We start from the raw sequence: 12,776 nt of genomic DNA on the forward strand, positions 1-12,776 counted from the left end.
GGACAGCGCGGGTTGTTTCGCGCTGGCCCGGCAGCTGAGCGGAGGTGCGACGCCCCCGGCGCTTCCCAGGCGCCGGAGGGAAAGGCAGGAGATTCTCCTTAGGAGCCGACCCGCTGGGCGGACTTTTTGGGAGACCGCATCGCCTCGGGCCGGGCACTTGCCAAACTCAGCCCAGGGAACCGCCCGGCTGGCTGGCGCGCAGGGCTCCCAGCCGGGCCGGCGGAGCGGGGCGGAGGCGAGCGGCGGGGACGGAGCCGCCGTGAGCGCGGCGGGGCGGGGGCGCGGCCGCCCGCGCTCAGCACCGGGGAGAGCTCCGCCGCTCACCGCGCATGCCCCGGCCCCGCCGGCGCGGATATAACCGCGGCACCGGCGGCAGCCGCGCAGAGCCGCCGAGCTGCGCAGCCCGTCCCCGCCGCTGCTCCGGCAGCCCCCCCGCCGAAGAGGCTGCCCGCCGCTGCCGCTGGCTCGGAGGTCTGGGGAAAGGCTCCCGCGGACCCGTCGCCCTCCCTAGCATGGGATGGGCGAGCCCTGCGAGCGCGGTGCCTGCTCGTCAGCCGCCGGCACGAAGGAAGGAGCGGACTGGGAACCCTGGGACGCGCCGCTGGGTTTCCTGGAGGGCGCCCAGATGGGCAACAGGAGCAACATGTCCTTCCTGCAGCTCTTTAAGAACATCAACCTGGAGCGAGCCGACGGGATGCAGGGGGACAGCTCCGACGTGGTGCGGATTGTCATCTCCCTGGTGTACTCCGTGGTGTGCGCCTTGGGGCTGGTGGGCAACCTGCTGGTGCTCTACCTGATGAAAAGCAAACAAGGCTGGAGAAAGTCCTCCATCAACCTCTTTGTGACCAGCCTGGCAGTGACTGACTTCCAGTTTGTGCTGACCTTGCCGTTCTGGGCAGTGGAGAACGCGCTGGACTTCAACTGGCTCTTTGGCAAGGCCATGTGTAAGATTGTCTCGTATGTGACAGCCATGAATATGTATGCCAGTGTCTTCTTTCTCACTGCCATGAGTGTGGCTCGATACCGCTCTGTGGCTTCAGCCTTGAAGAATCAGCGGCGAGGTGCCCCGCTGGGTGGCTGCTGCTCCGTCAAGTGGCTTTGTGCGCTCATCTGGCTGTCAGCTATCCTGGCTTCCCTGCCTCACGCCATTTTTTCCACCACTGCCACCGTCTTTGATGATGTGCTCTGCCTTGTCAAGTTCCCCGAGGGCCGAGGCAGCAATGCCCAGTTCTGGCTGGGTCTGTACCACATCCAGAAGGTGCTGCTGGGCTTCGTGGTGCCGCTGGCCATCATCAGCCTCTGCTACTTGCTCTTGGTGCGCTTCATTAGTGACAAGCACGTTGGCAGCACCTGCAGCGGCCCCAGCACCAAGCGTCGCTCCAAAGTGACTAAGTCAGTATCCATCGTGGTGCTGTCTTTCTTCTTGTGCTGGCTGCCTAACCAAGCGCTCACAACGTGGGGCATCCTCATCAAACTCAACGTGGTGCACTTCAGTACTGAGTACTTCCTCTCCCAAGTGTACCTCTTCCCCATCAGCGTGTGCCTGGCACACTCCAACAGCTGCCTCAATCCCATCCTCTACTGCCTCATGCGCAGGGAGTTTCGCAAGGCACTGAAGAGCCTTCTCTGGAGGATCACCTCACCTTCCCTCACCACCATGCGCCCTTTCACTGACACCACCAAGCCCGAGCAGGAGGAGCAGGCCCTGCACGCCTTGGTGCCTGTCCAGCCTGTCACTGCTGCTTCCCCTGCCGCAACAATCCAGCCAGAGGTGGCCTACTACCCCCCTGGGGTGGTGATGTACAGCAGCCGCTATGACCTGCTGCCTGCTAGCTCCATGGAGCAGCGCTGCTGAGATGGGCAGGGGGCTCTGGGGGGTGGGGCTGTGGGGTCTGTGCAAGATGTGGTGCTGGGATATTGAATGCCTGGTAGGGACAAGGGCAGAAGGGATGGATAAAGGAGGCTTTCTGTGTGAGAGATGCTCTTTTGGGGTTGTGTCCGCTCTCGGAAGGTTGTTGATGGAAATCATCATCTTGAAAATGTCCCCCAGACTGGAGAACAGGAGTAGGAGGAGGCAGTGGTGGTGCACTGGGGATTCGGGCATCTCTAGGAGATGCTTTTTAGTGCTTGTACCTGTTCTGGGGAAGAGGACGTGGGGAGGGTTACGGAAATCCATCCAGGGAGGATGCAGGATGTTCAGGGGACCATCGGGAGGAGAGGGGCTGGGTGGGGTGGAGTGAGGCTGGGAGGCCTCAGCTTTTTCCCACTAACCTGGAGGTGCAAGCAGCAAGGAGCCAGCAGCCCTCCCACCCCTGTGTGTGTGTTTGTGGTGGGGCCAGTGAGCTGGGCTGCTTTCTCACTGCTGCGTGGGATTGTAAATAATGCCAGCCCAGCTGTGGTCACTGCTCCCCGGGCTCCAGTGAGGGCACAAGGATCAGGCAGCCTATGTCCTATTTCATACCTGCCCTGATGGGAACAGCCAGGACAAGTGGGTACACGGCTCCTGCTTGTTCAGGCTTGGCCCCTTTCCCTTCTCTTAGGGACCCAGGAAACAGAGGGGACAAGGAGCACTGTGCTCCCCTCCGGATCTGTGCAGGATCTGCTTTCCAGCTCTCCCCATCCCCTCTGCTGCTGCCGGCATACAGAGCAACCCAGACAGCCAAGGAGAAACCCAAGGACAGGACTTGCAGCTTCATGGAGAGGTGTGGCTTTGCCTGGGTTTGGAGGGGAGAGTGTGAGCCCCCTGACATCGTGTTCCCCAGCCTCTCTCCAGGCTGCTGGGAGGGAAACCCACAGCCCCAAACTGTGGTTGGCAAGGCAGGCGTACCTCCCAGGGCACTGAGGGTGCAGGCTTTGTTCTTGCTGTGCTTCAGACTGTTTGTATTTCACTGCAGGAAATCAGCATGACTGTAAATAAAAAAAAAAAAAAAAAAAGGGAAAAAGAAACAAATCATAGTCACTTCAAGCTGCTTGCTCTGGGATACTTCTGGGTTCAGCTAAAACCAAGCACAAAGGTTTTTGTTCTGCTACAATGTTTGTTAAGGGTCTGCACTGATACTTGCCAGTGTTTCAATTAACTCCAGTTCAATTCCTCTGGTGTGAGCTGCCCTAGAGCCTGCAGTTCAGTGCTCTTGCACCCTAGAGAAGGGCAGGGACAATGCCTGTCGCAGCCTGTGTTCCAGAGAAACATCTGGGAGATAATTTGATGGTGATCTGGAATTAACTTTTAGGGGCATGAAAAAAGTGCCATTTTAAGCTGTGAAACTTTTTATGGTAAGGTTATATATTTACTTTTTAAAGTATTTTTTGAGATTACAAGGAAAAAATAATTTAAAATGGAAAGGTAAAAATAGTTCTTTTAAAAGATGGAAAAATACAACAATTTTGGTTTTGTTGTCAAAACACAAGTTTGTTAATCTCCAATACTGCATATGGGATGAATATATAAATACAATATTCAAACCCCCTCTCTATCTCCAGCCCCTTCTCTTGCAGCCTAACTTCAACATCTGCCCGATTCTGCTAAAAAGGCATTCCTGCAGAGGGCTGTTTGTCACCTCTAAGTACCGATGTGAGGCAAATTTGCTATTTCTGTCCAGAGAAAATTGCAGTGCTGTTAGTGGCAATTATGCTTTGCAGACTCTGTTAGATTTACTGTACATGTCGGTAACTCCTGTTGTAAAGTTTAGGTTTGAAAATTCAGACGGTTCTGCTATTTGCAAGGAGAAGCTGTTCTGTTTTTTCAAGGCAGAAGAGACTTCTACTACAGGTGCCTGGAGAAGAGCAGCAGAAGTGAGCTGGCAGCTGATGGACATACTTATACAGATGCAAAGACTCTGAAGAAATCAGATATATCCACAGAAGAACTTGAGCATCTAAGTACTGTACAACTGCCCCTCTAAGTTCCTAAATCCTGACTTGGCTGCCAGTTGAAGTCTGTAGGCACTTAAAGATTTTCTAGTAAATTTTTTTGTGCCTGGAGGTCTGTTCCTGAGCATGCCTAAATCTGCTTAAGTCTGTAGCATTTATCTCTGTGCTTCAAGGGGATCTCTCAGTGAGGACTGGCTGCAGTGTGTATCCTAAGTGAGGGAGGCAGCTCTGCATCCCGACACAGAACACCCTGTGCCAGGCCACACTAAGTTAGCAGGGTCTGTAAACTTAACTCATTCCCCCCATCCCTTTGCATCTGTGTCTAGATATGCTTCTCCTGTCCTACCGTTAATGCATGTCCAGATTATGCTCCTTCCTCTTCCCTTCTGAAACACTAAATAATGGGCAGAGCTTTTGCCCACAGCCTAGAAAACTCAGCTTCTTCCCTTCCACATCCCTGGGGAATGACTGAATCTCTGGGCTACTCTGTGAATGTGCTCAAATGCTCTGGCTTGAAACTGTTCCCCGTTGCATGAGTTGTTCACCATTGCTGGATCACAAAGGGAAGGCAAGACCTTGAAACTACTTTGCAGCATAGTGGTTAGGGTATGAGCCCCAAAGAGGAAGTGCCAAGATTTTTTTTTCCTTGTAAATATACAAGAGAACTTGGATGCAGGTCTGGATTCTAGGTCTCCCCTTTCCAAGAACAAGGATTAACTTGCTCTCAAGTCCTGGTTCAGTTAAAGTTTCAGTATGCCATGCAAGAGCCTGAGAGCTTTTTAGACCTATAAATCCAGCAGCCTAATGCATCAAAGGATTTGCAAGAAATGCATTTGGGTCTCGCATGTTCTGGGAGAAAGCCCTAATACCTGTGCTAGCAGATGAAGAAAGCTACACTGTTGCATGGGGAAAGGATGCCATGAGTACTTAACTCTAGAGTTCAGAAAGATCTAACTGTGTCTCTGTAGGCCAGGAGAAAGTATCTAAATTAAGAAGAGGGGATGAATCTCAAAGCCAGACTCTCTTCTTAGTGTTTTCTTTTGAACAGCATAGTTTCTTGCTTGGCTTGCTGGAATTTTAATCCTTATCCTGATGCTTAAATGTTCTTGCACATTACATAAAAAGCTATCCAGATGTCTAAAGCATAACTATGAATTTCAGTAGATAGCAGATTGCCTAAAAGACATCCTCTGTGGTGCTCAGCATGACAAAACCCATGTGCTTTTTTGGATGTCAAAGTAGACATAACTTTATGTCAGCAAACCAACACAGTGAAAGAGATGATGTTCAGAACAACCCAATAGTTAGCCTGGAATACTAGCAAGATACCGTGCTCAGAGGTATCTGATCACTAAAGACGTAAAAATGTTACATTTGGCAAATCACCCAAACAGGAGAATACCTTGGGTGTGTAGGGACTGGACTGTGGACTTAGAGGGCAGCTCTCTCTTAAGCCACTGATCCAAGAGGTGTAGGTCATGAATCTGCTGTTCGAAAGAGGCACAACCCGTCCACAATTGGTGAAATGTTAGTTTAGGCCAGATGGTCTGTTCAGGCTGTGTGGGTCAGCATGTGTGCAGCACGGCCAAAGAGCACTGCTCTAGCTGTGCATGAGCAGAGAGAAATTTTGCTTCACATGTGCTGTGAATCTCAACTATCAGTGCCTGAAATTGGGCTCTGTGTTGTGTGGGCAGGAGCACCAGCCTGGGCATTGCAAGGAAGGGGCAGTTGCTCTGAGTGTGCACACAGCATCAGGTGTGTGGCCTGCGCAGAGGGTCTTTCCAGCTCCAGCTTTTAGAATACAAGTTAACAACAACAAATCCTACTGGATATCTGGGGATTTCCTAAGTCATCAGTGCAACACTCTTCAAAACCACTCCTGTTTCCTCCAAATGTTCATGTCTTCATTTGTAACAATGGCTTTTTCATGGACTAAAATAAACACAGCTGAAGGATACAAAACAATACTAAGAGAGTTCTTTAAGAGATTTCTGCGACTGGTCTCCTCCTGTTGAAGATTCCTGGTGGGGTGCTGGTAGAGAGGTGCACGTTGCTACAGAATGGTAGGGACCCGAAGGTGCAGGCTGACATCTAGTGACAAACTGAAAGAACCTTTAAAGCCCACATATTCTCATTAGGCACTGACTTTGATTGCCTAAGGACTTTTAAATATCTTTGCCTGTCAAATAGCTAACTAAGCTCTTAATGTAATAACAACGTTCAACTGCATTTCCGGGTTTCCCTTTGAAATCCCTCTTCAGTAGAAATATTGCTTCACTTTCTCTGAGTTGTTTTGGCACTCACTTTAGCAGTAAAAAGAATCCAGTCCCCTTCATTCCCATTCATGACTGTCTGCTTTAAAACTTGATTATTCAGTTGAGTGCCTGCGTAGAAGCTCTGATCTAATCGTTATCCCTGAGCTTGAGCAGGCATAGGTATGGGTGCGGTGCAGCTCAAGGACATTAGATTGTGGGCTTGGATCTCCATTCAGAAAGGGTTATTGAAAATATCTTTTTAACATGATTAAGCAGTTATAAGAATCTCCTCCGGGTACATTCTCAGTATCAGTCAGTGCAGCAGCAGTTGAGACAAAGTCTGCAAGAAAAGACTGGGCAACCAGTTAACTGATTTCTTTGCTAAAGTGCAGCTGGTAATCATGCCTTAGATGTGTTCTCTGGTTGCAGGGAGTCATTTTCCTTAGAACTGTCTCTGTCAAATCTTACATGTATATGCAGGTTTCTCAGCCTATGTTTGCGCATAGCCTCGGAGTCCTTCCCAAAACCTTAACTGTAAAGTACAAACTCATAGGATGCCTGAGCAAATTGGGCCAGAAAAACACCTGGAGACAGAAACAACCCATTTAGTCGTGCAAGTTTTTTGAAACCTTGACCTACCTGCTTGGGAAGTGCTAACAGAAAGTTAAAGTGACTGACTGCAGACTATTCAGTGTGGGAAATAACAAAATAAAGGTAGCTCACTCAGATATTAACTCTCTCCCTCACTCACCCATGCCTTGGGACAATGAGATACTATTTCTCCAAGGACCTGTGTTGTTCCTTGCACAGACCAACTGCATGAGTACAGTCATCGCACAATGATCAAATTAACTACTTAGCACTGAATTCTAGCATCATTGTTCAATGAACCTTTCCACTTTCACTCAGAAGTCACATCTAACATAATGTTGGATAAAACTGCAATCTTGCAGAAAAATTACTTATTTCTCTCTGTAGTTGTGAAAAGGTCTCTGATCAGCTTAGTCAAGAAGTCTGAAAATCAAACACCTTCAATTTTCTTTTCAGGCCAAATCCTGAACTGAGATAATAAAGTTGCTATCAGTTCATAGCTGCCAACAATTAGCCCAGAGTTAAGACAGTGGGGACATCACGTCTGACCAAGCTGGTGGTGGGTGAGGGGAGAGCAGTGGATGTTGTTTATCTTGACTTAAGTAAGGTTTTGATGCTCTCTCCCATGACATCCCCATAGAGAAACAAATAAAGAATGGACTAGATAAGTGGAAAGTGAGCTGGATTGAAACTGGGTGAACTGCCAGGCTTAAAGGGTTGTGATTAGCAGCACAAAGTCCATCTGGAGGGCAGTGACCAGCGGTGTGCTCCAGAGACCAATACTGAGGCCAGCCCTGTTCAACATCTTCATTAATGAGCTGGATGATGGGGCAGAGTGCACCCCAGCATGTTTACAAATGATACAAAAGTGGGAGGAGTGGGTGATACACCATAGGGTTGGGTCACCCTTCAGAGAGTCCTTGATGTGCTGGAGAAATGGGCCGATTGACTGGAAAGCAGCTTTGCAGAGAAGGACCTGGGGTTCCTGGTGAACAAGTTGAACATGAGCCAGCAACGTGCCCTTGCAGCAAAGGTGGCCAACAGCATCCTGGGCTCCATTAAGTAGAGTGTTGCTAACAGATCAAGGAAAGTGATCCTTCCCCTCTGATCAGCCTGGTGAGGCCACATTTGGGAGGCTGTGTCCAGTTCTGCACTCCCCAGTGCAAGAGAGAGATGAACTTACTGGAGAAGCTCCACTATGATGTAGGGCATGGAGCATCTGCCATGTGAGGGGAGGCTGACAGAGCTGGGGTGTTCTGCCTGGAGCTCAGGGGGATCTTATCCATATGTGTAAATACCTGATGGGGGTGGGAGTTAAAGAAAATGCAGCTGGACTCTTCTCAGTGTTTTCCACAGAATGGACAATAGGCAATAGGCACAAATTGAAATTCAATAAATTTCATTTAAGTGGAACAAAAAAACCCCACTTTTTTTGTTGAGTATGGTCAAGCACTGGAACAGCTTGCCCAGAGAGGTTGTGGAGTCTCCGTCTTTGGAGATACGCAGAATCTGAGCCTGACCAGCCTGCTTTAGCAACTCTATGCTGAGCATGGGGATCAGACTGGGTCATCTCCAGCAGCAACACCAACTATTCTGTGCTTCTGTGTGATTCTATGATGGCAAAAAAAATTGCTATGAATATGTCTTTTTCCAATACAGTAGAATTAGTACATGTCCGTCTTGCTTGACATTTATTCTGAAAAACCTCTAAAAATTCTACGCCTTCCAATCATCTCCTACTGTATATTTCAAATCATCTATTGTATGTTTATAGTTGTAAACAGATTTTAAAAATGTTTAAGCTGCTTTTTATTTCTGCTGAAACAGCTGAGGGGGCTCAGAGGAAATATACTATTCTTTTTGCCCATCAAAAGGCATTTCTTGCTGAACTCCAGTTTCTTAGTTGTAAGCAAATCCAGCAATGCATGTAGAGGTAGAGAGGCTACCCATGAGCTCCTGGACTGAAGGTAACAGGCATCCTACAGCACTGTATTAAATAACTGCTCGAACTGTACAGCTGATCTTAAATAGTGAAGAGTTTAGTTTGACTTTCAGATTTGGGATTACATTTTCAGACATGTAGACTGAAATCTTGAGTTTTGAGTGTACTTGATATAAAGTAATTCCAAGTAAAATGTTCCAAACCCCAAAATTCCTGTTCAGGGAAAAACAACACTCTTTGATAAGGTGCCTTCTCTCTCTCAGAGATAACCATAGCTTTAACAATTGTTTTGTTGCTGTGTTTTGCAATATTATGGCTATCTAATAAGATTTGGGATACATTTTTTGAAGGTCTACTTATTGGGATTGGGTGTTACATTGGAATTTCAGCACTTATTAAAGAAACAAGTACTTCAGCCCTTAAAATCCCTGGAATCTGAAAAAAATCAAATTCTATTGCAAGATGACATTTCTTTTATTTAAAAAAACTAAAATCAGATCTGAATGTTGACAAGAAAAACAAATCATGTGAGATACATTCACACTTATATGGTGATCTGCCAGCCATGCAACTCCAGGCTAGTGCTCCCAGCCTTTAACAAAAGGCATCTGTGCCAGAACCTTTTCCTTTGCCTCATACTGCTCCTTAGATCCCACAGTTCTGCTATTGCCTCCTCTCCTCCTCAGCACCTAATGAGCCCTGAAATGGGCCCTGAAAACAGATGTATCAAAGAGCCTGACGCTGCCTGTTGTCCTCTCTATGTGCTGTGACCACGGTCCCTCCCCGCGATGGACCTTACCTGTTAGGAACCAATGCAACAAAAATTAATCTGCCAAACAAACAGGGGACTGCTGCACTACAGAATTGACTCTTGGCATTGGCACTGAAGGTTTTGAAGGCCAGATTTGATGTTAAGCATGTTCTCAGTGGCCTCCTACCACCACAAATCCTTATGGCAGTATCTTCATTGGCATTATGCAGCTGGGTTGCAGCTAGTAGCAAGCAACTTTCCTTTGTTGTCTACACACGAAAAAAAGAGAACTGAACTGCAGCAGTGCATCACTATAAAGAAACTTCAGAGATGAAACAGAGAGGGACGAGACTGATGTTAGAAAGTGATGCAAGGAAAGGCAGGGAGCTCCTACGCCCTGGAGAAGTGCTATAATGTCATTGAACACCGGGGGGCAACCAAGCACCCAGCCTTCGGGAAGGAGAGTACTTGATCCTTAGAAAGACAGCAGCCCCATTCCCTCTCCTCCTTGGAGCAGACACAGCCTTTCATGATTATCCTTTCAAAAAGCAGTCCATTTTTTAGAAAAGGTCATAGATCTCTCTCCTTGAAAATAACAGGCAGGATCTGCTTATCTCAGTCTACTGTGCAATCCAGAGTGGAAAGCACTGAATTTTGTTTTCCCTATACTGCAAATACTTACCTGGAGCAACACAAGGCAGTACTCTCTGGTTTGATGTCCGCATGATTGAAGTCATTATCTTTAATACACAGGTAAAATATTAATGCATGTGGAGGTAAAAAAGTTCATTTCCAAGAAGAAACTTTAGGAAATAAAACCAATTAACACACCTTGTATACCTAAAGGAACAATGTATGAAACTGAATACATCATAGAAGGCATCAGAATTACAAATCGCTTTTCACAGTTTAGTCTTGGACAAGTGGCCCCGAACATTTGCCGTTTAAATAAACAAAGAAGGATCAGCTACAGAATACAAAATGAATGTTGGAAACTTAGAGGGAAAAGTTTTGGTTTATAGACCATTTTTTATAGCTTCATCATGCCAAAAATCATTTGAAGATATTTTACAGCAGATTTCCACCCTTTTCCTCCATAAAGCAATCCCTCTACAGTTCAGAAATATCAAATGTCAGCATTGCCACATCTCCTGCTTAGGCCATTCTCCCTATCTTTTGACACGCTACTGATTCATGGGCACCAATGCTAAAGCTGTGAATTCTGCCAAGGCAAAGACATTTATGATACATCCTGACCTGTGTAGTTTATCTGGAAGAAAAGTGTCTCCCACAAACCACCTAAGTTGCTTGTTTTCAAGGAAGGCAAAGAAACTTAATGAGATCACTGTGAAAGACAGAATGAACATTGGAAAAAAAACAATTGTGACATTACTAATACTCCACATCCTCTAAACAAGAGAACCAAAACTTCCTTGAATGGTTTGCTTGCATGATGTGCCTGCTTGTTAAATGGGAATAAGTGGCAGGCATTTGTAAGAGAAAGAAAAAGCAAAGTGTCACAAAGATCAGATGGCAGACCTGTTTCCTGCCTCCTTTCATTCAGCCATGTTCTGTTAAAGGGGGAGGGAGGAGGGGTTGGTTATCTCAAGACATCTTGTCTGCATCCAAACATATCATTTGCATGAACATGATGTAGAGAAGATCTTTATTTATTTGATTTTATGTATATGGAAAAAAAAACATATGAGAAAGATCAGACCCAGGGTACTTCTAACTTTGAAACTCACTGACATCATTGCAATAAAAGCTGATATTAAGTACAATAACTGATCATACTGATAACTCATGTCCTGAACTAATGTAAAAGGACCTCTTAAATTAGTAGTTCACAGTACAGTTCTTCAATGCCTTTAACATTTTTAACATTTTAGTATTTCTATTGCTGAAAGAAATCTCTTATCCCTTCTCATGAGTTAGTAGCATTTTAGATGGTTTTCTGTAACACTTGAAATACATTTTTGACTTCTGAATGAGCACTGTCATAATTTTTTCTGTTTTAAACACTGTTTTTCAAATTGTACATAGTTTTTTGTCTGCTTGCTGTTTTTGGTTGTCTGCTTGCTATTTTTGACAAAGATCAATTAAGAAAGATATTATTTTGAAGTCTTAGAAACAAGTATATGATGCTTTTATGGAGAGATTTCTAAAGACATAGTCACTCTATTCTGTTCTGTGTTCTGTAGCACGCAGTGAATTTTAAAAGGCAAGATCATGAGAAAGATGATAATGTGAGTTCCTGAAACAGTTTTCTCTGCATAAATTTGTAAATAAAAGCATTGGCATACGTGATGGTCACAACTCTCTTCCCTCTGCAGGTTCACAATTCTTGTTATGTTGCTACAGATCTACAGTCACTCCATGGGCCTGAATCAATGCCAGCCTTCTTTTTGTGTAACAGAGCAGAGATAGCACTGACCATTCAAATTTTAATGTTCTGATGGCATTAAACCTCAAAGAAAATATGGACAGAGACATAGGTAAACATTGCAAAGTTCCTTTCCCAGCCTCACAGCAGAATCTGAGCTTTATGTCCTCAGCTCCTGGAGCACGGGGTTACATGGTGCTCCAATCTCTGCAGTCCTATAAAACCAGATCACCTCCTCCTGTCTCTATTTTATGACTCCACAGAAGCCTTGCTCTTCCATTAAAAATTTCTCCTCCCAGGAGATATTGAGTTAATGGAAGTTAGTGAGTTAACAATGGCATAAAGTGAATTGAGAAGACAACCACCCTTCATTTTCTGTCCTTCTCCTCTTTGTCCCAGTTGAGACCCTTGTGCTCCAGACATCTCAACACCTGCAAAGTGTTTCAAGCACAGTCATGGGGCTCAGTCTTCCAAGCTTTTCTCTTCCATGGGTGTGACATGAGGGGGATTCATGAAGAGGCACAAAATGAAAGGAACCATAAAACGTGGCTTTTTCATAAGGCTATATGAAGGACCTGTGAAGAAAGGTAAGGTTTGCCACACACTGAGCCCTGTTTTGCGCCTACAGTGGAGACACAATCATCAACAAGAAAAGGTAGCTGAGGCTGCCATGGGCTTGTTATAATTAATGAGTTCACCTAAGGCAAAATTGTTTTTCCTGAGAATAAATGACTCACTCTACTCTTGAAAACATACTAAAAGGATGAAGTTGGTGCATCTCTGCAGAGGCACGTTATGCTCAAATCTAACCATGTATTTGTGACGGTGCCAGTTTGTATCATGCAGACCTTCTAAGAGCTGATCAGCTCAACAGTGCACTTGACTGAACAGTGTTGATTATACATGTGCAACACTCAAAAAAACCCCCCAAACACCATACCTGACAACAGTCTCTCTGTATCACTGTTCATTAACAATACT

General features: G+C 46.0%; 1 protein-coding gene across 1 annotated transcript; it reads left to right on the forward strand.

Moving 5' to 3' along the window:
• The first annotated feature begins 517 nt into the window (after positions 1–517).
• RXFP3 (relaxin family peptide receptor 3) lies at positions 518–1,855 on the forward strand. The gene has a single exon (XM_009483986.2). It carries the CDS (start codon positions 518–520, stop codon positions 1,853–1,855), a length of 1,338 nt encoding a protein of 445 aa, XP_009482261.2.
• Positions 1,856–12,776: the final 10,921 nt, after the last annotated feature.

The sequence above is a fragment of the Pelecanus crispus genome, chromosome Z (assembly GCF_030463565.1).
Source record: "Pelecanus crispus isolate bPelCri1 chromosome Z, bPelCri1.pri, whole genome shotgun sequence".
Taxonomy (NCBI): domain Eukaryota; kingdom Metazoa; phylum Chordata; class Aves; order Pelecaniformes; family Pelecanidae; genus Pelecanus; species Pelecanus crispus.

What these genes read in the sequence shown, in the direction of transcription:
- RXFP3 (XM_009483986.2), top strand. Translation starts at nt 518, where the DNA reads ATGGGCGAGCCCTGCGAGCGCGGTGCCTGCTCGTCAGCCGCCGGCACG.